The 26,333-nt window shown below is 40.9% G+C and overlaps 1 protein-coding gene across 7 annotated transcripts in view; it reads left to right on the plus strand.

The window, feature by feature from the left end:
* Nucleotides 1-6,226, plus strand: part of RALGAPB (Ral GTPase activating protein non-catalytic subunit beta) — a 55,577-nt gene extending 49,351 nt beyond the window's left edge. For all 7 annotated transcript variants that reach the window (XM_053393865.1, XM_053393861.1, XM_053393866.1 and 4 more), the window contains 7 exons: nt 355-520; nt 1,062-1,184; nt 1,445-1,581; nt 2,130-2,238; nt 2,900-2,978; nt 3,459-3,607; nt 4,456-6,226. In XM_053393865.1, the coding sequence (XP_053249840.1) occupies nt 355-520; nt 1,062-1,184; nt 1,445-1,581; nt 2,130-2,238; nt 2,900-2,978; nt 3,459-3,607; nt 4,456-4,649 (957 nt within the window). In that variant the 3' untranslated portion in view covers nt 4,650-6,226. The remainder of the gene's footprint in view (nt 1-354; nt 521-1,061; nt 1,185-1,444; nt 1,582-2,129; nt 2,239-2,899; nt 2,979-3,458; nt 3,608-4,455) is intronic.
* Nucleotides 6,227-26,333: the final 20,107 nt, after the last annotated feature.

The raw sequence follows: 26,333 nt of genomic DNA on the forward strand, positions 1-26,333 counted from the left end.
AGAGTGTGTCTTTCACATCACTGGACATGTATCATCACAGAACTGGGTAGCACGATGCTGTGATGGCACACGGTGCATATGCAGTTTTTTTGCATTGCCTAGTCCAAGCTTTCCCCAACCTGGTACCTTCGAGATGTCTTGGACTACATTCCCATCACCATTGGTCAGGGACAATGGGAGTTCTAGAATTGTGGAATACATACTGCCCTGGGGTAGATTACCAGTTAACATCTGCTCCAGTGTTGTTTACTCTGCTAACTAGATGGCTTGATACTTCAGGCCAGCACTTCTAAACACCTTAAAAATGTGCATATATAGCCTTCTTAACTGCACTGCTGGCCTATTTTCTTCCAGATTTTGAAGAATGTAGAGTCTTCCAGAAATGTCCAGCCACACTTCCTAGAGTTCTTGCTCTCCCTTGGCTGGTCAGTTGATGTAGGGAAACACCCTGGATGGACGGGGCATGTCTCAACTAGCTGGTCCATTAACAGTTTCTGTGATGAGGAGGGATCTGAGCAAGGTGAGAGGTGTTTGTGGAGGTTTCTGTCTGCTTTAATATTTTGTATCACCTTAGTGTTCTAGAGAGGGATAAAGGCAGAAGGTGCCTTCTTCCCCCTCTACCCCAAGACCTGGTAGATTGCATGCTCCTCCAGAAGACCACTGCAGATCTGCATTGGATTTGGAGAGGGGGTGACTGCATATTCACCACTATCATCCCATTGTGATTTGGGAAGAAGGAGGTTTAGCACTGCCCCTTTGTCCTTAGGATGCTTCCTTATGCATAGTTTTAGAAGGGCCAGAGAGCTGTTCTTATACTGCTTTTCTTACATCACTGCTGAGATTACTATCCCCAGATATTCTGGTGCACCAGCAAGTGGTATGCAGAGAAGTGCCTGCAAGGATCTCTCCATATTCATCTGTGGAACAGATTCATGAAAGGTTTGGGGTGGGTGTCCTAGAAAGTAGAATAAGTTGTAAAATTTTGGGGGGGGATGATGAAGTGCATAACGAGACTGGAAGTCCTTCCCTTTAACCCCATCTTTTATTTGCTGTGTTCTCAGATGAAATAATTCCTTCAGAAGACATTGGGGCAAGTATCTTCAATGGGCAAAAGAAAGCACTATATTATGCAGATGCTCTTACAGAAATAGCTTTTGTGGTTCCCTCACCTGTGGAGTCCTTAAGTAAGTGTTCTCTGTGTGTATCTGTTGATTCCGTAGCTAATTCCAAAGAGATTTCCTCAGTTGTGTCACAAGTGTATCAAATATTTGCAATAGAAATGGGCGTGCATTGAAAATTCTTGAGTTGTATCCAATGGTGCACCAAGGAGTTCTCCTGGCGCAATGAGTGTTTGCTTTCCTCTCTTCCCCCTGTGTATTTGTTACACCTGAAGTGTAATTGCCACTCATGTGTTTGTGCCTAACTTCTCCCTTTTGGCTTTCAGCTGATTCCTTGGAAAGCAATGCTTCAGACCAGGAAAGTGACTCCAATATGGATCTTCTGCCTGGAATACTAAAGCAGCCTGCACTGACACTTGAGCTCTTCCCCAATCATACAGACAATCTCAGTTCTTCGCAGAGGGCAAGTTTATGCAACATTGACCAATGAAGTGTGCTTGATATGCAAGTGATAGTCTTAAAGTCGAATAGCCTCTTGCTGTATTAAATAATATGAACTGTTTCATGATACACTAAATAATACTTGCAAAAAAAATGTTAATTCAGAAATAGAATAATTTGGTAGGAGCAAGCTTCCCATTTTATAGTAATTAAGGTTCTGTCTTCCCCTCGGGTTGTGTTGGGTTCTTTTTTTTAGGACTATCACAGTTATCAGACGCTTAAAGTACAGTATTTTGTACCTGAGGAAATTTCCCCCAGCAAGTGCCTCCATTGCCATGGTGCATCAGAAACAAATCAAAAGGAATCTAAAATCATTGGAGATGTTTAGGCCTCATCCTGACAACAGTTCAATATTTATTGTCTTTTTAATGAAGTGTTCCCAATAGGTTGTATGCATTATAATTATTTTTCCCGAAACTTTTGAAAAGGACAGTCTGAATTGCACACCTGTAGTTTTGATTATTTGGTGACTGTCTTCTTTTTTTTCTTTTTCTTTTGTATTTCCAACAGCTCAGTCCAACTTCCAGATGCAAGAGGTTACCGCATGGTCGGGCTGTTCCACCAATGGGACCTGAAACCAAGGTGTATGTGGTCTGGGTTGAACGTTATGATGATATAGGTGGGTGAATCTTAGGCTTTTATTATGGAGTTTGCATGAGCAGGCGGGAGCTGACATAAAAGCCTTAGGTTTCTACTCTCCCCCTTCCCTTCTTCGCCTCCTGGCTGGGGGAAGGACTCCACTAGTGTTTACGCTTGGTAACCTGAGCTCAGCATTCTGTGCCAGCCACAGATTGTGGTTTAAAACAGCCCTTGTCAGTTTCTAAGCAAACCATCTTCATAACCCAGGCCCCCATGTCCAGTTCTTGTTTTATTAATTTGCTTGTTTCAGCCATTTGTGAGTAGTATAGAAAGTGTTTTACTTAAGATTATTACAAGAAGCATTGGTTTGAAAAATATAAAATGGGGAAAAATCCCAACTTGTTTGTTTAGAAGAGGCTGGTTCTGCTTCTTCTTGCTCCTCTCAGGGGCAAACTGGTTCTGCAGCAATCCCCCTGGTGGCATTTGGAGGAGGGCTGGGCTGCTGTGGCAGCTGGATGGTGACAATTCCTCAAGCTCCTCCTTTCTCCACTCTGCTCAGGGCACGATGGTCCTTCAGACCAATTCTAGTTACATGTTTTTAAATACCAGTCACTTAACATGATTTGGTTTCTCATTTTGTACTATCTCTTACAACATGAAAAGGGAATATTTAATCTATTGTGAATATGTTTATCTTGCAGAGAACTTCCCTCTCTCCGACTTGGTTTCAGAGACCAGCACTGGAGTAGAAACTACAACAAACAGCAGCACTTCATTGAGGTATGGCCTGAATTTATCCGCATTTCCACCTCTGCCATTTGCATAGAAGTTAATTCAGGTTAATGCATTGCTTCCTGCTATTTCTTTCACTCTTGGAAGTACTCTGCTCACATGCAAGCTGCGTGTTGAGTGTTCATGGATTTTAGTCCCAGCAGCCCTTAGAAAGATGTGTTGGCACTTGAGAAATGTTGCAGAAATTCATGAGTCCAAAGGGTGTGGTTACATGGTCCTTCCCCTTCTTTCAAACACGTATTTTGGGCCCAGAAAACTGTCAGTCTGGTGCCTTATATTCCTCCTATCACGCAATATTTTTATGGCATTGCCCAGATTTTGTTCCTTTAAGTAACATTCAAGGTGTACCCAATTCCTACACTTTTCTGTATTTTTCAAGTTTTTATTTAATTTTGAAAAAATGTTGGCTGGCCCAGCTGTTTCCATTTTGAAATGTTTGCTTACATTGGTAACATTTATGTGTTTAAGGTCCGCCACTCCTGAAAAAGAGGTTCCAGTGATTTTCATCCACCCCCTAAATACTGGATTGTTCAGGGTTAAAGTGCAAGGAGCTACTGGGAAATTCAACATGGTCATCCCACTGGTGGATGGAATGATAGTAAGCAGGAGAGCATTAGGTAGGTGCTTTTAATTAACATTGGATGATTAAGCAACACTGACACCAAACCCTACACATATTAAGTAAAATAGAAACATCACCACCCAACCCCAACCCCCATCTCCCCCCCCCACCTCTTTCCCCCTTTTCTTCCTAATGTCTCAACAAATGAAACTGATTTGTAAGAATGTTACATGGTAAAAATATGAGAGAGAGAGACATTACACGTACTTTTGTAAATCAAGAAAATCTTCAATAAAAATGCATTTAAAAAAACAAAAACAAAACAGAGCTCCCCTTGGAGTAAGGGAGGAATAATGATAAAAAACATTGGGTGATTAACATAACTCGCCTCTTTGGGGCTATGAGTGCAATTTAATAATGCTATCCCTTGCCACATCAGCACCAGGCTACTTCTGATGTTGCAAATTGTTCTGCCTGGAAAGAAAAATGCCCCCACTTCGCCTTTTCCAGTGAAGGAGATAACCTGGAGTGCTTGGCTGGGATTCTCAGCAACAGTAGCCATGTCGAAAGGCATCGGTTTGTGGGTGGCTGAATGAATGACAAACAATCAGATACTGTGTTCATATACCATCTTTGATCTTGTTGGGGAAGGTGTTTTCCAAGAAGGCAGGGAACTGACCCTTTCATACTAAGGCAGAGTATCACTTATGTTTCAAGACAGTCTCTTCGGCCAGATTTATTCCTAAGTAAAGTTGACAACTATGAGAAGATTCCAAACCTCACAAGTGTCGCTGACTTGAGGATGCAGAGAACACTTTTTCCTTTTAGCCTCAGAAAGTCCTAAAAATAACTTTCCTGGGGGAAGAAGTAAGCGGCATTAACATGTTCTTTTTTCCATTTAAGGCTTCTTAGTGAGACAGACAGTAATAAATATCTGTCGAAGAAAACGGCTGGAAAGTGACTCGTACAATCCTCCACATGTCCGTCGAAAACAGAAAATAGCTGACATTGTCAATAAATACAGGAACAAACAGCTGGAGCCAGAGTTTTATACCTCTCTTTTCCAGGAGGCTGGGCTCAAAAACTGCAATCCTTAGACCAATATCCTCCTTGAACAATTAGATCAGAGCTTGGTGTCTACGGTATTTGGGGGGGGGGCCCTTCCCCACCCTGCAAGTCCTGTATAAAGAAACCACAACCTGAGCATGACTTCTGCTTCTGCTGCAAGGAAGAAATGAAGACACAATATAGGCACTTTCCCTGAAAACCAGCTTCACTCCATCAGCTGCTGCAGAGGGACAAACTTTCACCATCAGTCACTATTTAGTAACATGTAGTGGATGTGTAGTAGAGAGAGGGGGGTTAACTGCACTTCTCATAGCTTTCTATGTTGACCTAAAATGCCAGATTCTGAACATAAAGAACTAGTACCTGAAGTTTGGTGCTTGGCTTCATAGCAGGTTGGGTTCAGGTGCATTTTTTCCCCAGACAGAGACCATGAAATTGCAATAAATTATTGTGCTATATCTTGTTTGGTTTGCTTTCCCACCTGCAAGCAGGCCTATTTATTTATTTTTAGCCCCACTCAGAGGCTCCATTTCTGATTCTCCTCCTCTAGATACCAGATGCATGTACCCGTGGGTCTGTTGCTCAAAGTTTCTTTACCTTTGTAGGTTGCAGGCACCCTCTACCTACTGCTGGCCAGTCCAGGATAAAAGCTCTGGGGTGAGGGATGGGGAAGCAAAGAAGGTTGGCTCTTTGAGCTAAGGATGGTCCATTTAAGTCAGCTTTGAGACAAAGAAAAGCCTGTATAGTGGTTCATCCCAATTGTATTTATGACCAGTACATAATTTCACCTGTATCTTATGAATGCTAAAAATGTGATTTCTCATCTGACCAGTCCACCCTTATAGAAAGAAGTGAAATCCTTATCCTGGAAAAGGTGCAATCAGAATGTGTGTCCATCTCTGCATGTAAGAACTAGTTACAACCACCCTTGTGAAATCTGATTTCTGAATTGCAAATGTTCTTTACAGAAAGGGATAGATGCTTCTTTTCATGTCCCACAGTTCGTTCATTCATTTTACTGAAAGAGATGGGTTTCTTTTTTAAAAAAAGGAATTATTCAAACCTTGGCACACCATAGCTGTCCAATGTCATTGGAAGTGAAGACCCATGCAAGTTAAATGTAAGGTCATTAAAAAGTGTACTAGAAATTATCTGATAATTGTTACAAGTGTTTGAAATTAAATGGTTTCATCCTTGCTTTGCACTGATATCAGTCTGGAACCATATATTACATGCATGGCTTCTGCCCAAAACAACCGGCAACGTTGTTCCCACCCTTAACATCTAGTAATACAAAGTCAAGCAGCTTCAAATTTCCCTGGTGTTCCTCCACTTCATTGGCTAATGTGTGTTGTATTACTGGATGTTACTGGAGAGGAAAGAAATAGCTACCCTGTGCAGATTTAAAGAATAAATTTTTAGATCACTTGGTTTTATTGTGCTTGATACTTGGATGCAAGGCAGGGTACCATTTTCTTAATAAAACCTTTATTGAAGCTGATAAAACCTTTTAAAAATCTACCTGCACATTTTATAAATGGAGACCGTGTTTTCCAAAAGGGAATCCAGAAAATAATGCCTTGTGCAAGAACTTTCTGGATAGCTATTTAAAAAAAAGTCAAATTGCATTTTCAGAAATAAATAAGAGATAGAAACCTAGTCCACATTTATTTGGAAACAAGTCCTACTGATTTGAACATATTTGATTCCTAGTAGGCATATAGTATGATATTTAAGCAAGCAAGAATTAAGTTCCTAAGTTCCCAACACAGTTTACGTTTGAGGTTTTTTGATGGTTCTCTTCTCTTTTTTTACCATCAGCCTTGCAGATTAGCACACTTTGCTTTACTGTTGCCTAATTGCAGGAAGTTGCTGGAACACGTTCAAGGATAAAATGTGAAGAATAACTATTTAGAAGCAAACACTCCCAAGATCAAGATGATTCACTTCATAGCAGCCCCTTAGTATTTAAGATTCATCATTGGGGAACCAGTATAATATCCTTACAAGTCTTAACCTAGTACTGAAACAAGGCTGAGAAATTCTAGAGCAAAATTAACTCTTGATTCTTCAGAAGCATATATAATATTAATAATAATGCAAGTGGCTTACAATTGACAATACCATTTTTGTTTTGCTTTATTTTGTTCATTTTTGCTTATGGAACACATGGCCAGTAGTCTTCTGAAGCAAGTGAACTACTCTCCCAGTGTTAGTGAAACACAAGTTGGTGTGTTTCTTTTCAATGTCTAAAATTAATATGGTCTGTTCAGTTTCTGTGCCCAGGTGGGCCCACAGCATAGAATGTAAATGCCAGCCCTTTTGCTTTTAAATACAGCATTGGAATATCCTTTGAAAAACAGTTGACATCCACTTGTCTATTTATTTATTTTTTAAATACCCAGTGTTCCCAGTATGCATAGCATGGAACTTTGAAAACTTTTACCTGTAACTGATGTGTTAGCCATAAAAGACATAGACATGACAGCTTTCGTTTAATTAAAACGTTTACCTTTCTCAATGTTGCTATGCAATCTGATACTTGAGGACAGGAAGCAAACTGTCCATTAATAGAACGTGCAAAAGTAAGTTATATTTTGACTCTTTGAGATCCTGAAGAAAAGCTCTTTTGAAACTGGCCTACAGCAGCAGTATTCCCCTATATCTTTTGATGTAGTTGAATTATGACAAACCAGAGTGGCAAGGTCTGGAGCAATTGGCGAAGGGCTTAGCAAAAAGAAACTTGGTCGCTTTTGATGGATTCCCAGTGAGGCTATGTGTGTTAAAGCTACTCTTTGCTTCATAACGGTTATAGCAAAAATATTTTATTACACAGCACTCCTCTGAGAGGTGTACTTTTTGTTCATAAAAGCTGCCAGGGTGGTCATTTAAAAACCCTAAAGAGCTTCCTGGTTTCTTAGGGAAGATTAAACAATGGAGCCTGCTGCTTACATTGAATTAGCATGCTAGTGTCTTGTCAGCTTGTGGTGTAGGTCCACATATGAAAAATAGGGGCGCATCATAAAATCACTCTCAAAGTCTGGCATGTTTAGCTATCCTGCTTAATTGATGCACAGATTGGAACAGCAAATAGCACTGCTAGTGGGGATGCAGGTTGTTCTGATACTTGCATAGCAGTTACTTAGTACTGAACATTTGCCAGTATTAACCTAGTGCACGAACACTAAACTTAATTGAACCCTCTTAGATACTGTTCTGATCTAGATGATGATCTGCCACATTTAGTCCATGGATTAAATGGCACAACCAATGCATGCTTACCACAAGAGCCGTGCAATAAAAGGTTGAGCAGTTGGGCGACTGCATATAGAAATCAATGGTGAAGCCATTAGTTTGTTTTAAGTAATGACCTGCCAAAACCATCCTTTTGAGTTACACAGACAGGACAGAAATGTATTAAATCTACAACAGCTTTTGAACTGGGTTAGAGGCATGGCCCAGTTTGGTGTTCAAGAGTTTAAATAATTTGCTTTTAATTGCAGCCTCTCATGTTCAAAAACCTTCTGTTTAGTAAAAGAAATTTCAGTTTGTTAAACTCTGCTGTGAAAATAAGGGCCGTATGCTTGAAAATGTTCCCCCTCCCCCAGGAACTCCTTTCTATTAAGCCAGTGTATTCTTGCCCCCAGGAATTTACTTCTCCAAACTTTATAATTTGTTTGATGCAGCCTTAACTTAGCCTGTATTTTATTTTATTTTTTAAAAAACCCTGCTCTTGAGCAGACATGCTGCTCTGAATCCACATTTGTGTTATACTTACTTTTTCTTCCATTGTGTACTTAACAGCACACAAGTGGACTTGAAGTTGTGGCCTAAATCTGCATGCAGGAATTCTTTTGATTCTGTTAATAAAAATACTATGGAGGGAAATAACAGCAGTGATTTCTCCAAACAGCACTGAGCAATTAATGGAAATGTGTAAGGGCTCACTTTCACTGTGTTATCCCAAATGTGTGTGATGTAGTCCTTTGGTACAGATGCTGGTTGTCTGTCTTTGTATGTGTGTAAATGAGAAGGCTTCCAAGTGCACTGATAGCTTCCTGTCCCCTGTGCAGAACTATTGACTGACCAATTAACTGCAATACAATGTTCTGTCTAGAGCTCTCTAAACATGACTGCCTTTGAAAAATTGGTTCTTTTTAGGTCAGGTTGAGGCATCAGGCTTGTAAAACTCAATATAACATTTAAATTTCCAACTTTTGTTTTGGATACCATTGCACAGGATAATCAAAAGAATCGAAGTTTGTAGACCAGGCTTGGTTCTTAACATTTAAGTTGCTTGTTTCCTATTACCGTTTCCTTTGGGTATCTTAACTACCATGTATTATTTGTTTTCACTCTGGTCTCTTGAAGAGATAAAATATTAGGGCTGCAGTATTTACCACATAAACACATACAAGGGTTGTACTCAAGTCCTCTTAATAAAGCATCATACACTTGGAAGTTAGTCATCTTCACAACAATTTCAAATCAAAAATGTCAGTTTTAGTACCTTTTTGATAGTTTCCATTTAAGAAATATAAAGCACCTTTAAGCTGGTCCTTCAAATATATTTTAAATGTAAAGAAAAAATAAAATGGGGAGGGAGCTGAGTGGAATCATGTCTGAAAGAGTAGCTATTTTGTATGGAGAGCAGCTGTAAAGCAGCTGTAGAAAATGCAGCTTGCTTCAGGTCCTCAGTACCAGCCCTATTTTCTTCAGTGGGTCATAAGCTGTTAGGAGTGCCTTGAGGATTGGGCTGCCCATTATCTGTAGCCGCTTCCCAGGAGGGAAGTATACAATTGTCATGCAGTGTTCATAATATTTAGCCCAGGTGGATTATAGAACTATAATTCAACATGAATAGTGAACAGAAGTATAACACGGTGATAGTTACACAATTGATAGAGTGCATCTTTGAAAGACAACTGGGTTTTTGCAGGAGTACTTGGAAGGAGATGGCTAGATACCATGTGCTTAATCATGTACAATTATGTATAAAGTTCTGTATGTTGCCAAGACATGATCTTTTTGTTCTTATTGTATTTTCTGTAAATATTCCTACCACTAAGTTGTAAAGGCAGACTGTAAATACAAAGATGTGAAGCTATGTTCCTCTGTCTCTAGTACTTTATCTCTTGTTTAGGGAAGGCACAAAGGCTTGTTTGTATTTATGCCAACTCTTTGTCTAGAAGAAACACATCAGATCTTGAATGTAACACAATTAGTCAAATAAATTTTAAAGATTATTCTTATGTATGAAGCTGATGGTCTTCAGTGTGTGAGCTCCTTCTCCTGTTATCCTTCATATACAAATGAGAATGGGGAATTGCTTAGTGTCTACGGTGCTTCCAGGTGTTGCTGTTGGCACCAGTGGCAGTAGCATAGAAATTATGGAAGACAAAGATATTTCATTTGGGAAATTAAACTTCCTATCCCTTTTTTTTTAATATGATACAAGAACATAGGGAAGACTTCAATGCCACTCTTCTGATCATCCTGTCGGCACAAGCAATTCTGCTTGCCACATGGGACAACCCCCACACTCTTTCCCCCCTCCCCAATTGTTCTCGAGCTTTTCCTGACCTTCCAGAATGGATTTGGGCGAGGTGGGGGAGGCAGAGAAGGTGGAGAAGCCCTCTTGCACTCTCAGGAGCCCTTGTGCTGGTTTCTGGTAGCACATTGAGTTAGCTGAATCTAGGCCAACAGAGCCCTGCTGGCTCAGACCAAAGGCTCATCTACTCTCGCGTCCTGTTCTCAGATCGGTCAACCAGATAACAATTTCTGTCCTTTCTGTGCTCATAATAATATCCTATTAAATGGTAGAGTTACATTAGTAATCTCTTTTTAAAAAACCTAAAAAGGAAGGTGTGTGCTGTCCCCTTAATAGGCCTGAGGCAGAAAGCTAGGGATTATCTAAGAAGTGATTTCATAGCAAAGACAAGATACACAACAGGGACTTACTCATTCATATTACATGTTACAACGTAGGAAATGGCCTTATGTAGAGACAAACCATTTGGTCTAGCTCAGGCATCCCCAACCTTCAGCCCTCCAGATGTTTTGGACTACAATTCCCATCATCCCTGACCACTGCCCCTGTTAGCTAGGGATCATGGGAGTTGTAGGCCAAAACATCTGGAGGGCTGCAGGTTGGGGATGCCTGTTCTAGCTCATAACTGTCTACAGTAGCAGCTCTCCAGAGTTTCAGAGGAGGCTTTGCTGGCCCTGCCTGGAGATACCCAGGACTAGACCTGAGTCCTGAGTGCAAGGCATATGTGCTGCCCACTGAGCTAAGGCAGTGATTCTCCATCCTGTGAAACCATCTGGACCAGCATCAATTTACACCATGAACATGTGGGTTTGTACAACTGATGTGCTATCCCTTGCAAAACGCTGCTGCTGGAGTTGCCCTAAATCACTATAAATCTGTGAATAATTAATCTGATCACAGCTCATGGATAATGCAGGTCTTTAAAATCTCTCAAAATAGAAATTGGGAGATGAGAAAAGTTTGTGGCAGTCCCACTTTGTTAAATTTATCACTAATAATGCAGGGATGGTTTACAAGCAAGCTTAAGTGTACAGACACCTTTTCATTTTTACGGTTTTCAAGCTAATTGCTCTCAGAAGTGCAAATCAATGTAGCTCACAGTCTATCACATAACAGAGCTGAATACAGCTTCTCATTTCTAAAAGCACAACTGCAATGTTCTCAGAAATCTCTAAATAAAGCAGCTTCGCCTTCCATCTAAGTAGCTCAGCCTTGGACCTATAGTTTGCTTGCATGACATGGAGGGCTCTTGCAAGTATTCATGGACCAAAGAAGCCACATCTATTATTTTTTTCTTGTAAAAGTATACACATTCAACTTCAGTGGGGCATTTCCCTCTCCTTAAATGCACCTCAAGGCTCCTATTTTCCAAGATCTGGATTTGACTTTGTATTCATACTGCGCTACCAAAATGCTCACCACTGTGGTTGGCTTTCCCGAAAAAGAACCACACACATAAGCAACAACAACTAATGGAACAGCCCCAACATGGAAAGTCATGCACAAGTCAGGAGGAACATGTGCAGAACATGTTACAGAGCCTGTTTGATTGTACAAAGCAACATCAAATTGTTAAAATGTCCTTGGCTGCTGTTGGCAGGTAGTATTGTACATTTGGTTTAGAGGTATATGAGATGAAGTCCCGCCATATGGCACTAAATGCTTGTGGTTTTTCCTTGCCTAGCATCAACTGTATTCACCTTTAGATCACTCTTAAGGTCAACTTCACCCATTCCATACACTGGAAAAACTACAGGTAAGAGAGGGTTTAGACTCAGCCTCTTGATGTCAATGTCCATGTCTCATTCCCCCCTCCCCGGCCGGCTTCCACAGCCGCTGTTCCAGATTGTTGCTGCCTCAATGGATCTTCCCCTTTCCTTTCCTAGCCCCTCTATCTTTTATGTTGCTGCACATATGCGCACAGCTTAAATCATGGCAATTAAATGTCCATTAAATGCAGCAGCCGCGGCAACAGCACAACACAGAGAAGGAGTGCTCTAACGGTGATATGAATTCAAGAGCTTTGTCAAAAGGAGTGTGGCTGTGCTGCTTGAGTCCATAGATCTCACATGCCTGGCCATCTGTACATTTGTGTTCCAAGTGTTTTTCCTCATGCAAGCCAGGTGCCTTAAATATGGCTATTAAATATTGACAACGTACTACAAGATTCAAAAGACCATGGGTGGTTCTTTCAGCCTTGCTTTCATAGAGCACACTCTTTTCCTGCAATGCACACTGCACCGAAGTGGTTCTTGTGCAAGGGGAAAGTCTGTAACAAGGCAAGATATCTGTATACTGCAAGCATTACTCTTATCACACCTATATTGCTACACCAGGAATAAAAAATGTCCCACTGCTATCCCTTTTTTCACTGAAACCTTTCACAGATTTGCTTGTCTTGCTTGACTAGGAAGAAGGATGCTACAACTCACACAAATGCTTCACTGCATATCTGTGCTAGTTTCTGGGTTAGGTTTGCCAGGAAATTTAAAACTGCTGTTTTTAAAAAACCTCCATCAATGAACTTAGCCTGACTTGCGTCTAACACTAAAAATGCTCTATGCAGCTCTGCAGTCCCCTGGCTGTCAATGGTTATCAATGGCTGCTTTGCTAATGTTTTATTTTGAAATAGGTACAACCTGCTCTGTGAAGAGGCAGGTGCAATTAAATTCTACTAGGTGTTAGAAACAAGAAGAAGTTATACCAATTTAAACAAGAAGATAATTGGGATATACTTATTGTGTGGATTTAAAAAAAAACAACAAACTGTGCACAAAGACATTAAGAATGTATCTCTGTAGTTTACACCACTGTTTTCTCTTTGCAGATGACTGCCAAGGCATTATGTGGCATTAATCTTAGTGCCCAAATGCATTCAAATTCTGCGTGTGTTCTTAAAAGCAGTCTTTCAGATTTCAGAATAACCATTTGTATGCAAGCACCTATATTGCAGAGCACTGAAGTTCCCTGTTTTCTATAAATCAGCATCTAATGCTGTGCATAAATGCAATTTGTCCCAATGGAGTTTTGCTGCTGTGCAAGAGCTGTGGCACTCTCAGCTATGCCCAAATTGTACCCAAACTCACCAGCACAATCCAATGGTCAGAATGTTGAAGGGATGCAAATACTTTCTAAGATATATTGGACTTGAGGGGAGGGTGGGATATCCCACAAAAGTGACCCATATTGACAAACAATTGCTTCAGAGGATAGTTGGTCATAATGTAGAAAATTATGAAAGCCCAAGAAGCATGGCATTACAGTGCAAAATGTTTTTTCTGGGCAAGAAAGCATTAAGCTGATCAGTTTATAGCAGAGCAAATATCCTGCAAATGGTTGCTCATTCATTGCATCAAAAACATCTTAAATTAACTTAAAGACAAAGGATGATAGTCAACATTAGTCACCCACAGTGAGAATTACTCTGAGAATGAGTAACACTGGATGTTGTCGATTTAATTATGACATAAGTTTTCACTTTTTAAATCAGATTCATTACCTTCAGCTGGAAGATCTATACATGGATGAGTGAAGAGGGGCGGCGAGGAATCTTTTCTTAAAGAATTTCCTCTGTTTGGGAGACAATTGCATTTTCCTGGCATTCAAACAGGGCTTGGTCTAAAAAGACAGGCAGTTTCAGGTTAGTACCTAGAGCATTTTATTAATAAATGAAACATAGTGGGTTGTAGCCAATATTTTAAAGTCTGGGTCTATTATCATTAATATTGGGTTGACTACATCTTACTGTAGCTGAGTACCAGCTAGCAAAGCAACTGCAATTTGGAATAGCAGCTACATCACAGCCAATAAACAACAGAACTATCTCCCCAGGCTCAATTCAAATTGCTGGTTTAAGCCTTTTAAAACAGTGGCTGGCAGGAGATAGATTGGGATCTACTGGTAGGTCTCTTGCTGACATGTAGACTTTCCTCATGCAGATAGACAATGGCAACACATGGGCATGTGTGATGCCTAATGCCAAGGCAGTGCCAGCAGCATGGCCACATTGCTGGTACAGTGGAACCTCGGGTTACAAACGCTTCAGGTTACAGACTCAGCTAACCCGGAAGTAGTACCTCGGGTTAAGAACTTTACCTCAGGATGAGAACAGAAATCGCACGGTGGCAGCAGGAGGCCCCATTAGCTAAGCTTAAACCTTAGGTTTATGCAGATGACACCCAGCTCTACCTCTCCTTTAAATCAGAACCAGTGAAGGCAGTGAAGGTCCTGTGTGAGTGCCTGGAGGCGGTTGGAGGATGGATGGCGGCTAACAGATTGAGGTTGAATCCTGACAAGACAGAAGTACTGTTTTTGGGGGACAGGGAGCGGGTTGGTGTGGGGGATTCCCTGGTCTTGAATGGGGTAACTGTGCCCCTGAAGGACCAGGTGCGCAGCCTGGGAGTCATTTTGGACTCACAGCTGTCCATGGAGGCGCAGGTTAACTCTGTGTCCAGGGCAGCTGTCTACCAGCTCCACCTGGTACGCAGGGTAAGACCCTACCTGCCCGCAAACTGTCTCGCCAGAGTGGTGCATGCTCTAGTTATCTCACGCTTGGACTACTGCAACGCGCTCTACGTCGGGCTACCTTTGAAGGTGACCCGGAAACTGCAATTAATCCAGAATGCGGCAGCTAGACTGGTGACTGGGAGTGGCCGCCGGGACCACATAACACCGGTTCTGAGAGATCTGCATTGGCTCCCAGTACGTTTCCGAGCACGATTCAAAGTGTTGGTGTTGACCTTTAAAGCCCTAAACGGCCTCGGTCCTGTATACCTGAAGGAGCGTCTCCACCCCCATCGTTCAGCCCGGACACTGAGATCCAGCGCCGAGGGCCTTCTGGCGGTTCCCTCATTGCGAGAAGTGAGGTTACAGGGAACCAGACAGAGGGCCTTCTCGGTAGTGGCGCCCACCCTGTGGAACGCCCTCCCATCAGATGTCAAAGAGATAAATAATTACCTGACATTCAGAAGACATCTTAAGGCAGCCCTGTTCAGGGAAGTTTTTAATATGTAACGCTGTACTGTTTTTAACACTGATTGGGAGCCGCCCAGAGTGGCTGGGGAAACTCAGCCAGATGGGCGGGGTATAAATAATAAATTATTATTATTATTATTATTATTATTATTATTATTAGGTTAAGAATGGTTTCAGGTTAAGAACAGACCTCCGGAAAGAATTACGTTCTTAACCAGAGGTACCACTGCAACCAGATGAGGCCTCCCATGACAATTACTCCATCCATAAGAAATTCCATCTAGGCAGTTAACCAGAAGGGGGAGTTAAGATGCCTTTTTTTTTAAAGGACTTCGATTAGTCTGGCACAGCTGAAGGTTGGTGGTGGTTGTTATTATTATTATTATTATTATTATTATTATTATTATTATTATTATCTTTGTTGACTGGTTGTTTGGTTTGAGGATTTACACCCCATCTTTCCAATTCCACAAGGCAGTGCTCAAGGTGACCTACATAACCATAACACTAATTAACAATGTTTAGAAATCAAACTACAAAGAGAATTAAGCGAAACCAATTAAACAGAAAAGTAGCAGATAAGAGCACAGAGGAGACAACAGTAAAACGATGAACGCCAGGCAGAATAAACACTTGCTACTCACCAGCGGGACACTAGCAAAGAACGTTCCAAATGAACTTCCTGAGGCAGCAGGTTTCACATTCTAGATGCCACTGCAGAAAAGACCCTCTTGCAAATCCCTATCCCTGAAAACCTGGTAGTCAAAAAGGCCTCACCTTTTATTATTTAAAAGTTGTTGCTTTTTATTCTAAGTTGGGGACACAGAAGAAGGTGATTGTTCTGAGGGTGTCCTCTGAAAGCAATTTCACCCCATCAGTCCTCCAAAGTGCATGGGCAGATCCTCTCACCTTGAAGTGCCCTGAGACCAATCCTCCCATATTTCCCAGGCTGAAGGTAAACAAGGGACAAGTCCCTTACTTGCCATCAGCCCGACTCTCAGTGTATGTTAGCTGAGGATTCAGTTACATACTGTTTGCTGTATGGCCTGGGAGTATTAGTCTTTGGTTGAGGGCCTCTCCTACCCTGCACCCTCTCCTTTTTCTTTTGTTCGTTTTACTCCCAGTGCATCTGTAGTCTACTCATATATGGTTGGCGTTTCCAACCCTATGTTTGGTATTCTGCCTAGGGAACAAATTTAGCTGCAAGGCACTGCACAGATAGACACATTGATTAATGGTCTGACTCCATATAATATGGCCCACAAGAAAGAATCAAGCTATCTAATCCAAATCTAGGAAGCTGCCTTGGACCAAGTAACGCCCTTAGTCCATCTAACTCAGCATGAACTAGCAGATGCTCTCCAAGGATTAAGATGAGGCCTTTCCCAGTCCTACTGGAGATACCAGGAATTAAACTTGAGTTTATGTTCTACCACTGACTTACAGTGCACTTGTGATGGGGCTTTGCTCTGAAGCATGGTTAATCAAGCTCTATACCAAAGCAGCTTAATTTATTCCATTCAGAAAACCTGGAAGAACAGAACTTTCCTGTACTTCTGTTAAGCTTTCTCTCCAGGGTAGTTTCCTGGGCTCTAGAAGCTGCATGACTGCTGCATGACCATCTGGCTCCTCTGAATAATATTTAATATAAATTTAGACACAGCCAATGTGCCGGTGGTTTAATTGTGTGGTTTAATTGAGCAAGACTTACACTAATTTACTTAATAACATTTTAGCTGTTTGCTTAGCTGGAGGAAAATGTGAATATTATTCTTGGTTGAAGCAATTCAGATGGGTATGAGTCTTCAAGTTCGGCAGAAATTGTGTTTGCGGGCAATCTCGTGGCGAGTGCAGTTGTGCGGGGCTCACATCTGTTAATGTTGGCAGCGCAGAAAGCATGAATTATGAACTCAGAGGCTTCTATGGCTTAAGTCCCACCCTACTTATGCATAGAGCTGCAATGAGAGTAAGGTAATAAGAAGTGTTAGAGTGAATTGTACCAGTTCATATTGTAGATGTAAAGACACATTTTTCAGTGTTCCCCACATCAAAAACAAAACAAAAACCTCTACAAGCAAAAACTAAAACATCAGGGAGAACCATTTAATTAGGATTCTGCTGTCTGTTATCTACTTACACATATATATTACATAGGGAACATTTAAAAATGTGATCCTCTACCCTGAAATTTGAAGTAGTACCATCCATTCTATTAACTCAGAACTTTACCACAACCATGTTTATTCCTGTCTTGGAATTGCGATTTGAGTTGGGCACCACAAGACCTATTAAATTACCCTTCCTAGTCTGGTTCAGTTTCCATGTACTAAATGCAGTTATCCAGATAATTCCATTTTCTGGAATGATAGTAGAAAGCTATTATCATATAAGCTACATCACCCACTAGATGGTGCTGTTATATATACCTGTACATAGGGTGCTTTGGCCTTGTATACCTGAAGGAGCATCTCTACCCACATTGTTCCGCCTGGACACTGAGATCCAGCTCAGAGGGCCTTCTGGCGGTGCCCTCATTGCGAGAAGTGAGGTTACAGGGAACCAGGCAGAGGGCCTTCTTGGTAGTGGCGCCTGCCCTCTGCAATGCCCTCCCATCAGATGTCAAGGAAATAAACAACTATCTGACTTTTAGAAGACATCTGAAGGCAACCCTATTTAGGAAAATTTTAAATGTTTGATATTTTATTGTGTTTTTAATATTTTGTTGGAAGCCACTTAGAGTAGCTGGGACAACTCAGTCAGATGGGTGGCATATAAATAAATTACTATTACTATTACTATTCCTTAGTGCTTAGCTTCGTTTTATGTAGGTACTGGGGTGTGAAAAGGTTAAAGATACATGATCTAGAACCCCCAGAATCTGGCAGCAATCAGGAACAACCCAGAACAATATTCAAGGAGGACCCAGGGCCCTGGGGGAGACTGGCAGAAACACAGCTTGGCCTCTGAAGTAGAGGCAAAACAAACCCCAAGTCCCAGCATCTTAAGAGGCAAACCAACATCCTTAAAGTCAGGAGAAGTGTTCAGTTACAAAGGAAGACTCCTAGTGAGTAAAGTGCAAGTCCTCACAAGGAGAACCTTCTGCATAAACCTCTAAGGGGCTTCAGCTAAGCTCTGGGTAGGATTCTGGAAGCTATTGGCTTAGAAGCCTCAAAACAAGACTGGAATAATGTCTTCCAAGCCTGTGCACTCACCTGAACTATGGCCATTGCGTCACCAGACCATGGACTGCCACTTGACCTTGTCTTTGTCTGTGCCCTTGCCTGAACTGCTAGCTGTGTGCCCAGTCTCTGGGTGGCTTGAGGGCCTTGCCTAGCCTGGGCATGGCCTAAAACAGGACAGTGAGGCAATGGGGAAGTTGGCATGGTGCAAACACAGTGGCAGAGCCAATCTGCCAGTGTATTTGCACTGTGCCAACCTCCCAGCTGCCGCTTCACTCTTCCTCTCTGTAAGCAACAATGACCCACTTGCCAGGAAGGCTAAGGATAATATAGCCGAAAAACACACTATCCCCTGGAAAGGCTGTCTCATTAAACATCAATGGATCTGAGTAACTCAGAATTTGAAAGATATGGTTATATTTCACCATGATAAACTTATGAATGAGGTCAATAATGATATAAAAAAGTGGATGCAGCGCCAAATCTCTCCTTTTATTTTCAAACATTCCTTTAAAAGTAGTGAACACTTTGCTTTCAAACTGGCAAAAGTTTATGTTAGATTTTTTTGTGGAATTGAGAAAGCCCAGGATCACAGCCAAAACACTGTGCCAATAAGCTTTCACAGGCTGCCTTCCATTTCCTTATGTTACATAGAATTAAAAGTGGCTGTGCCATCACTTTTGAAATTTTGGTATGAAAAGACACAACAATTAATCTTGAGCAAAAAGATTTGTCAGCATATTAAGAACACTTTCTGTCACTGAAACAAATAAGATCTTACTAAGATTAAAATATATCCCTGCTAGGGAAATGTATTTACTATATGGCAAAGATTTAAAAGTCAATTTAGCCCTGGTTTATCACCTCTCATGACAATATATTACAATGCTGAAATGGAAAGAGCTTTTGGGAAATATTAAACCTTGAGAGGACCATGGTTGAATCAAATGCTTTTTTAAAAAATTTATTATTCAATCATATAGAACTTCTTTTTTTCAATTCCCACAGTTTAAAAACACAACCAATAGTGCACCATTTGCTGAGAGACTGTGCAGATTTTGAACTAATAGTATCTACTGAACAACTGAAGGTCATAATTAGCTGCTTGTCCAAGTACTTATTACCACCCAAACCATAACAAATAAATACCAGCTAAAATGGGGATGAGACCCCAAGAGAAATATAATTGGACACTTGGAAATGGACTTGCAAAAATATCCTCTAATTTACATTATGCATAAAGCTTTTATAAGTTACTATCTGACACCAGCAAAACTGCATGCAGATTTTCCAGTTGTGTACAGAGACACTACACACCCACCCACCATATATATATGAAGTAAAGAATGTCAGGTCACAGTAGCAATATGAATAATCCATCAATCCTTATTGAAACATATATACAGTGGTACCTTGGGTTAAGAACTTAATTAGTTCTGGAGGTCCATTCTTGACCCGAAACTGTTCTTAACCTGAGGTGTGCTTTTGCTAATGGGGCCTCCCGCTGCCGCTCCTTCGCTGGTGCATGATTTCCGTTCTTATACTGAGGTAAAGTTCTCAACCCGAGGTACTACTTCCAGGTTAGCGGAGTTTGTAACCTGTAATAAGCAATCCATATGTCCAAGTCGAAATCCAGATGAGATCACTGATTATAACATATAGTTTGAATTTAATTTTAATAGAAATAAAAAAGTATAATCACATATGGAGTTCTAATGTTGCCTTGAATGTTTTTTTCCTGGATTTTCTGATATGAATACTTTGTCGTCAGCCTATAAATTGATTTTACAATAATGTTATATTTTAATCCAATTGTTTTTGTATTTGATCTTATAGTTTCTGCCAGCAGTTCTGTTAACAAAGTGATTGGTATTATTTATGCATACCAATGCTGTGAGATTAGTATAAATCATTCTAAACCAGCTAATGAATTCAACACCCAGCCCAAATCTACTAAAAACTTGAAAGAGGTCATGCCACTCAATCCTATCAAATGCCTTTTCTGCATCAAGAAATAATACAGTTGCAGCTTTTGCTTATGAATGATATTTATGCACTTGTATATATTTGTTGCTGATTTTCACCTTTCATTAATCTTGTTTGGACTTCATGTGTGTAATTATCTATAAAATTATTTAGCTTCTTAGCCAAGAACATACACCAGATTTCAAAGCATTGATTAAGAAGGATGATAGGCCAGCATGACTGTCATGAACTAGCAGGATGACAGGGAGGGGAAGAGGATCCCAGTGAGGGGTAGCCAGGACTGGGACACATCAGGGCAAGCAGGGGATGGGCAAGGAAGTATTCACAGGGTGGTAGAGAATGGCAAGGGGATGAAGGTCAATGCACAGGAACCAGGGCAGCAGGATACATCACCAGAGGCAGAGGGGCCCCTGTCCCCACAAACATGACAGGCTCTGAGGCATAGGGAGCAGCAGGAGTGGTGTTCTAGGAAGCTGAGGCAAGTAAGGGCCCACATCCCAGCTCCTGAGCTGGTCAGGTGGGGCTAACTAGCTCTGAAAGTAGGGGTGTGATTCCTCAGCTGGAGTAGTCTTGGAACAGGTGAGGTCACATGCCTCAACAATCACAGATGCTGCGATCAACATGCAAAGTACAAAAGGGAAGCAGAATTTGTTTGCTATATCTATATGATATACTGTTTCCTCCATCATGTAGATGTCCCTTCAGATTTTGGTCTTTTTAAATTGAACTGATTACAATTCGCCTAGTTATTACCTTTTAAAAATATACACTGAAAGTCTAGTTGTTCCTGTACTGTTTCCAGATTCCTTGTGAAAATGTCCCTTTATGCTACTCCTCCTATTGTTTTATTTGTGAGGCAAGTTTTAATTATTTCCTTTTTAAAAAGGAAGTTTTTATATTAAAATCTTTGTGGATTTCCCCCAAATAGTAGCTTGATTTAGTCCTGCAGATTTTAGTTCTGAATTAGTTATGAGGATCTTGCTTGAGCTCAGCTTCATTAGTCTTTTTTTACAACCACCAATTCCTTCCTTAATAACACCTTTAATCCAAAGGGGCACCCCATCTGTACATTATCTTTCTTTCTTAGAGTCAATAATTTAAATGTTTTTTAAAAAATATCCCAGAATTTATGTTTCACGTGTTTTCAAAGGATATATTGCCCAAACTTTCTTCAAATGGCTTCCTTCACTCTGTTAGTGATCAAGCATATAAAAATATCTCTAGGTAACTTTTTCCTTTTTAAAAAAGTCAAAATTAATTCTGAAAGCAGCTTCTATCACAATAACACATTCATTAACAACTCCCAAATAAGCTTTCAAAATTTCCTTTTGTGGGTTACCTATCCCCTTTTTTTTCCAGGACACGTCCTCTTTTTCATGGGTATGTAAAATGAGTCATCATAGTGATCCAAGCAGAAGTCTGCAAATGTGTCCCCTTTTTTGCTCTTCAAAATATGACAACCCTACAAATATCCTACTAGATCTTACAGTTTAACTTCTTCCTGAATATTCCTTAAAATTATATTTTCTGGATAACAGATCTGATTTCTTCCTTTGACCTTAACTACCGGTATGTCATCCTTATGTTCATGCTGCTTGCATCTTTTAGCTGTAACTTTTGTTGCTCTTTCTGTTTTAATTCTTCAAGATCCTCACGATACTTCTGAACTTTATTTTAATAAACATTTTAGAGTTTGCTAATTGTTTAATATTCTCACTCAAGCATTCAGTTTTCCCAACCCACCCTCACTAATTACTACCCTTCTATTTTTCCTCAACTGCTTTTATTGCAACTAAATTCTGTTGCTTTCGTTATACATAGTGATTCCACATAAGCATGGATTTGCTATGTGGTAACTATAGGGTAACTGGGACATGGATGGTGCTGTGGGTTAAACCACAGAGCCTAGGGCTTGCTGATCAGAACGTCGGTGGTTCAAATCCCCTCGACGGGGTGAGCTCCCGTTGCTCGGTCCCTGCTCCTGCCTACCTAGCAGTTCGAAAGCACATCAAAGTGCAAGTAGATAAATAGGCGGGAAGGTAAACAGTGTTTCCATGTGCTGCTCTGGTTCGCCAGAAATGGCTTAGTCATGTTGGCCACATGACCCGGAAGCTGTACGCTGGCTCCCTCGGCCAGTAAAGCGAGATGAGCGCTGCCAATCTGAAAGGAACCAAAGCTGTTGCACAGCTCTGCTGTAGAAATTCGTTATTTGTCTTTGTGACATGTTATCATTGTATAATATATTGCATGATACAATTGTCAGTCTGTGTTGTGGTGGCCTCGGGTGATTATCCTGCATGCATATAAACCACTGTTTGTATACATATGGAAAGCCCTGATTCTGTAGCTTTGTTTACATCAACCAATCACATAGGAAATCCCATCTCTAATTACATGTTCATATAAGAAGGACACGATGCCTCTCTGACAAAATTCTGAGCTGAACGTTCCGGCAAAGCATTCACATCTGTTAATGGATGTTTGTGTTTGCCCAGAATGTTCTCTTCTCTGCAAAAGGAAAGGGGAGGGGGAGAGCTAGGAGCTGCCACATCAAGAGTGCTCTGAGTGTTAAAGCCTTGTGCACAGATGATGTTAGGTTCTACACATCCCAGTATAAGGATATCCATAAGCCACGATGAATCGGTGACCAATGCAGTCCACTTGTGCAGGTGGAGGCTGCCCAAACAAAGATTGTGTAGGTAGCCTGTTTCCAAGAAAATGGCTCTTCTCCACTCTCTGCTTCGTTCTGCAGTTCGTTGCATGCCGCATTACTGCCTTCTTTTCTCCAAGAGCCAGCGGCAAAGTGGAATACACATGCTGAGCACATGGATATCAGGGGAGTCGTTTCCGTGGCAACAGAAATCATGTGACAGGAACACATGGAGACCAAGAAAGTTGTCGCTTAGCAACAATAATCAGATAAAAGATCTCTGAAGTTCTCTGCTCACTCACTTGTTTTTGTTTCTGTTGCTGTTTTTTTTAAAAAAAACCACACATTTCAATAGGAAACCCCTTTTATCCTCTTTAAGAGAGAGGTATATCTTCAGCCATCTAACCCAATAGCACGCTAGCATATTACCTCCTGTGGAAATGGAGCAAAATTGAAATAGCAAGGTTCTCCAGAAATCACGTAATGCTTACACAGTGGAGCCCAGAAGGAGATCCTTGTTGCAGGTTTTACAACGGTCACGTAGTTCCTACAGCAGAATATTATAGCAAAGTTTAAATATTATTTGGTTGAATTAATATTTTGAATACTGTATTTTGCAGTATTGTATTCAAAGATGCTTCTATATCTACAGTATATAGTGACTTCAGAGGCAAAGAGACTCAACTTAGCTATGTTTATTAATTCCAGTGGGTCCTCTGTGAGTAAAATGTAGTAGCTGAATACCACCCAATGCTAGGAATGGCATACTTGATAGACTTTATAGGAAGATATAGGATGACAGAGTCAAATAGGATAATCCAAATAACTGTGCCTCCATTCTAAAATATATTTTGGATTAATAACTATGGAAGATGTTTTAATGTTTCACTGGATCTATATTTCCATATTGGAGCCATCATCATTAATAATAATAATAATAATAATAATAATAATAATAATAATATTCCTACCTTGCCCATCTGGCTGGGTTTCCCCAGTCACTCTGAGTGGCTTTCAACAGAATAGATTTAGGCTGCTGCGTACATATTTAAATCACACTTCCCTCCTCTGAAGAATCCTGGGAGTTGTAGTTTACCTATGAGCTACATTTCCCAGAACCCTTAACAAACTACAGCTTCCAATACATGTACCAAAACACAGCAAGTCTTTTAAATTTGCACTTCTCTGAATTTTGTAAATGCAGTTCTCCAGCGAAATAATGTGTGCAAAAAATGCTTTTACTGGCGTAACATTTGCATAAAAATGCAAATATTAGAAAAATAACATAAACAAGTGTTATACTAGGGGGAATTATTCTGCAAATATGTGTATGTTAGAGAAAATCGGATACAAATGTGTATATTAGGATAAATTTGCACTAAAATGGTGATGGTTTTTATGAGGACTCTTTAAAAGAATTCACCAACTGATGTGGAAATGTGAGAAACTGAACTTAAGAATGTCAAAAACTGAAACTGGCAAGCTTTGCCCACCCCTAGTTGTGGGGAAGAAAGTGAGAGGGGAGTCATTTGGGTCTCTGTGCCAGCTTCAGTGAGAGTGTTTTAGCCTCTGTGACCACTAATATCGCATCATATTACCTCAGGACCAATCATTGAGGCAGCACAGGCTCTGAACTAACTTCCACTCATCCCTGCTCCATCCAGTTTCCCCCCTTGCACAGCTAGTGGTCAATGGAAAGTGGATACCTGCTAGTGAAGCAGTAGTGCTAAGCTAGCAGAGCTTCCTTACAACAGTGCAATTTTGTGGTGTAGTGGTTAAGAGCAGTGGACTCGTAATCTGTTGAACCGGGTTTGATTCCCCGCTCCTCCACATGCAGCTGCTGGGTGACCTTGGGCCAGTCACACTTCTTTGAAGTCTCTCAGCCCCACTCACCTCACAGAGTGTTTGTTGTGGGGGAGGAAGGGAAAGGAGAGCGTTAGCCGCTTTGAGACTCCTTCGGGTAGTGATAAAGCGGGATATCAAATCCAAACTCTTCTTCTTCTTCTTTGTCCTTGCCCGTGTACAGGATCATCAGAGAGATCCTGACTTAGCCTCCTGGATGTAACTGGAAATCAATTTATTCCATAAGAACTAAACAATATACAGTGGTACCTCTGGTTATGTCAGGTCCCATATGAAACCTCTATTTTGACAACTGTGAAGTCGAACCGGGTGCCACCCCTCTTTAGCATGTTGCTGATCCACAGACGTTAGGCCAACAAGCAGTTCTAAATTTTTATGGGTAACACAATGGCTATCTTTTTCCATTGGTAGGACCACTGCAGAGAAAAACCTGTTAACTTTCATGACTGGGGTTTATTTTCCTAACATTGCTAAACTATGGCATTCGTTTTCTCTCTTTAAAGTGTTCACTACATATGTGGGCCTGATTCATTATTATTATCTAATAAAAGATTATGTGACTTGCTTTCATGTTTTTTCCCCCAATTACACATTGAAATTGTTACCACTATGACCTTGCAGCTGCTGGATTTTCTAAAATTAGCCGTAATGATGCATTTCTCTGCGATAATTAATTATCTAAACTGAGGAAATTGAGTAGTAGAACTGGTGCACATGCTGCTAATTATCCTTTATTATGTCATTTTTCTATGCAAATAAAGAAATATTATGATAGCTTTAAATATGGTTTTTATTAGCTAATGTTCTTGTTAATGTAGCAAAGAGTCTTTCCTCAATTTAATAGCAAAACATTGGCTGCAGCAATCTTATTTATGCATTAATAAATGATGATTAATCCAAATCAAGTTTGTTTTGTACAACTGAAAATATATAGCCAAGATTGGGCACTTTCCTAACATGAAAGATGAAGATAAGTAATACATGGGCCATGACAAAGATGGATTTTTCTCTTTGCTCTGCTTTTCCCCCTCTTGGCTCTGCCTGTGAAGAACCATGGAAAGGGTAAGTGACTCTGTGTCAGGACTGAAGGACCTTTTGCCCTGCAGATGATGTTAGACTCCAACTCCCATTATCAATCCCCCTTGTCCATGCTGTCTGGGGCTGATGAGAAGTCCAGCAACATCTGGAGGGCCCAAGGTTCCCCAGGCCTGCTCAATGTGGATTGTATGCTATGCTGGCCTTTCTGCTGATGGAAGACAGTGTCATGAACTGGCAGGACAAGGGGAGGAGGAAGAGGGCAAGCTGGGGATGCAGAAAGAGAGGTTGGTGTAGGAAGTACTCATGGGGCAATGGAGATGATGGTGAGGGGTTGGAGGTCAGTGGACAGGAACCAGAGCAGCAGGACCGCTCAACAGAACCAGAAGGTGTCTGCGTGGAATGCCTTCCCTTCCTGTGCAGCAACAGCGCTGAATGTTTTTAGATGTCCCTAGTAGAGATGGAAGAAGGTCCA

Source organism: Podarcis raffonei, chromosome 6, assembly GCF_027172205.1.
Source record: "Podarcis raffonei isolate rPodRaf1 chromosome 6, rPodRaf1.pri, whole genome shotgun sequence".
Taxonomy (NCBI): domain Eukaryota; kingdom Metazoa; phylum Chordata; class Lepidosauria; order Squamata; family Lacertidae; genus Podarcis; species Podarcis raffonei.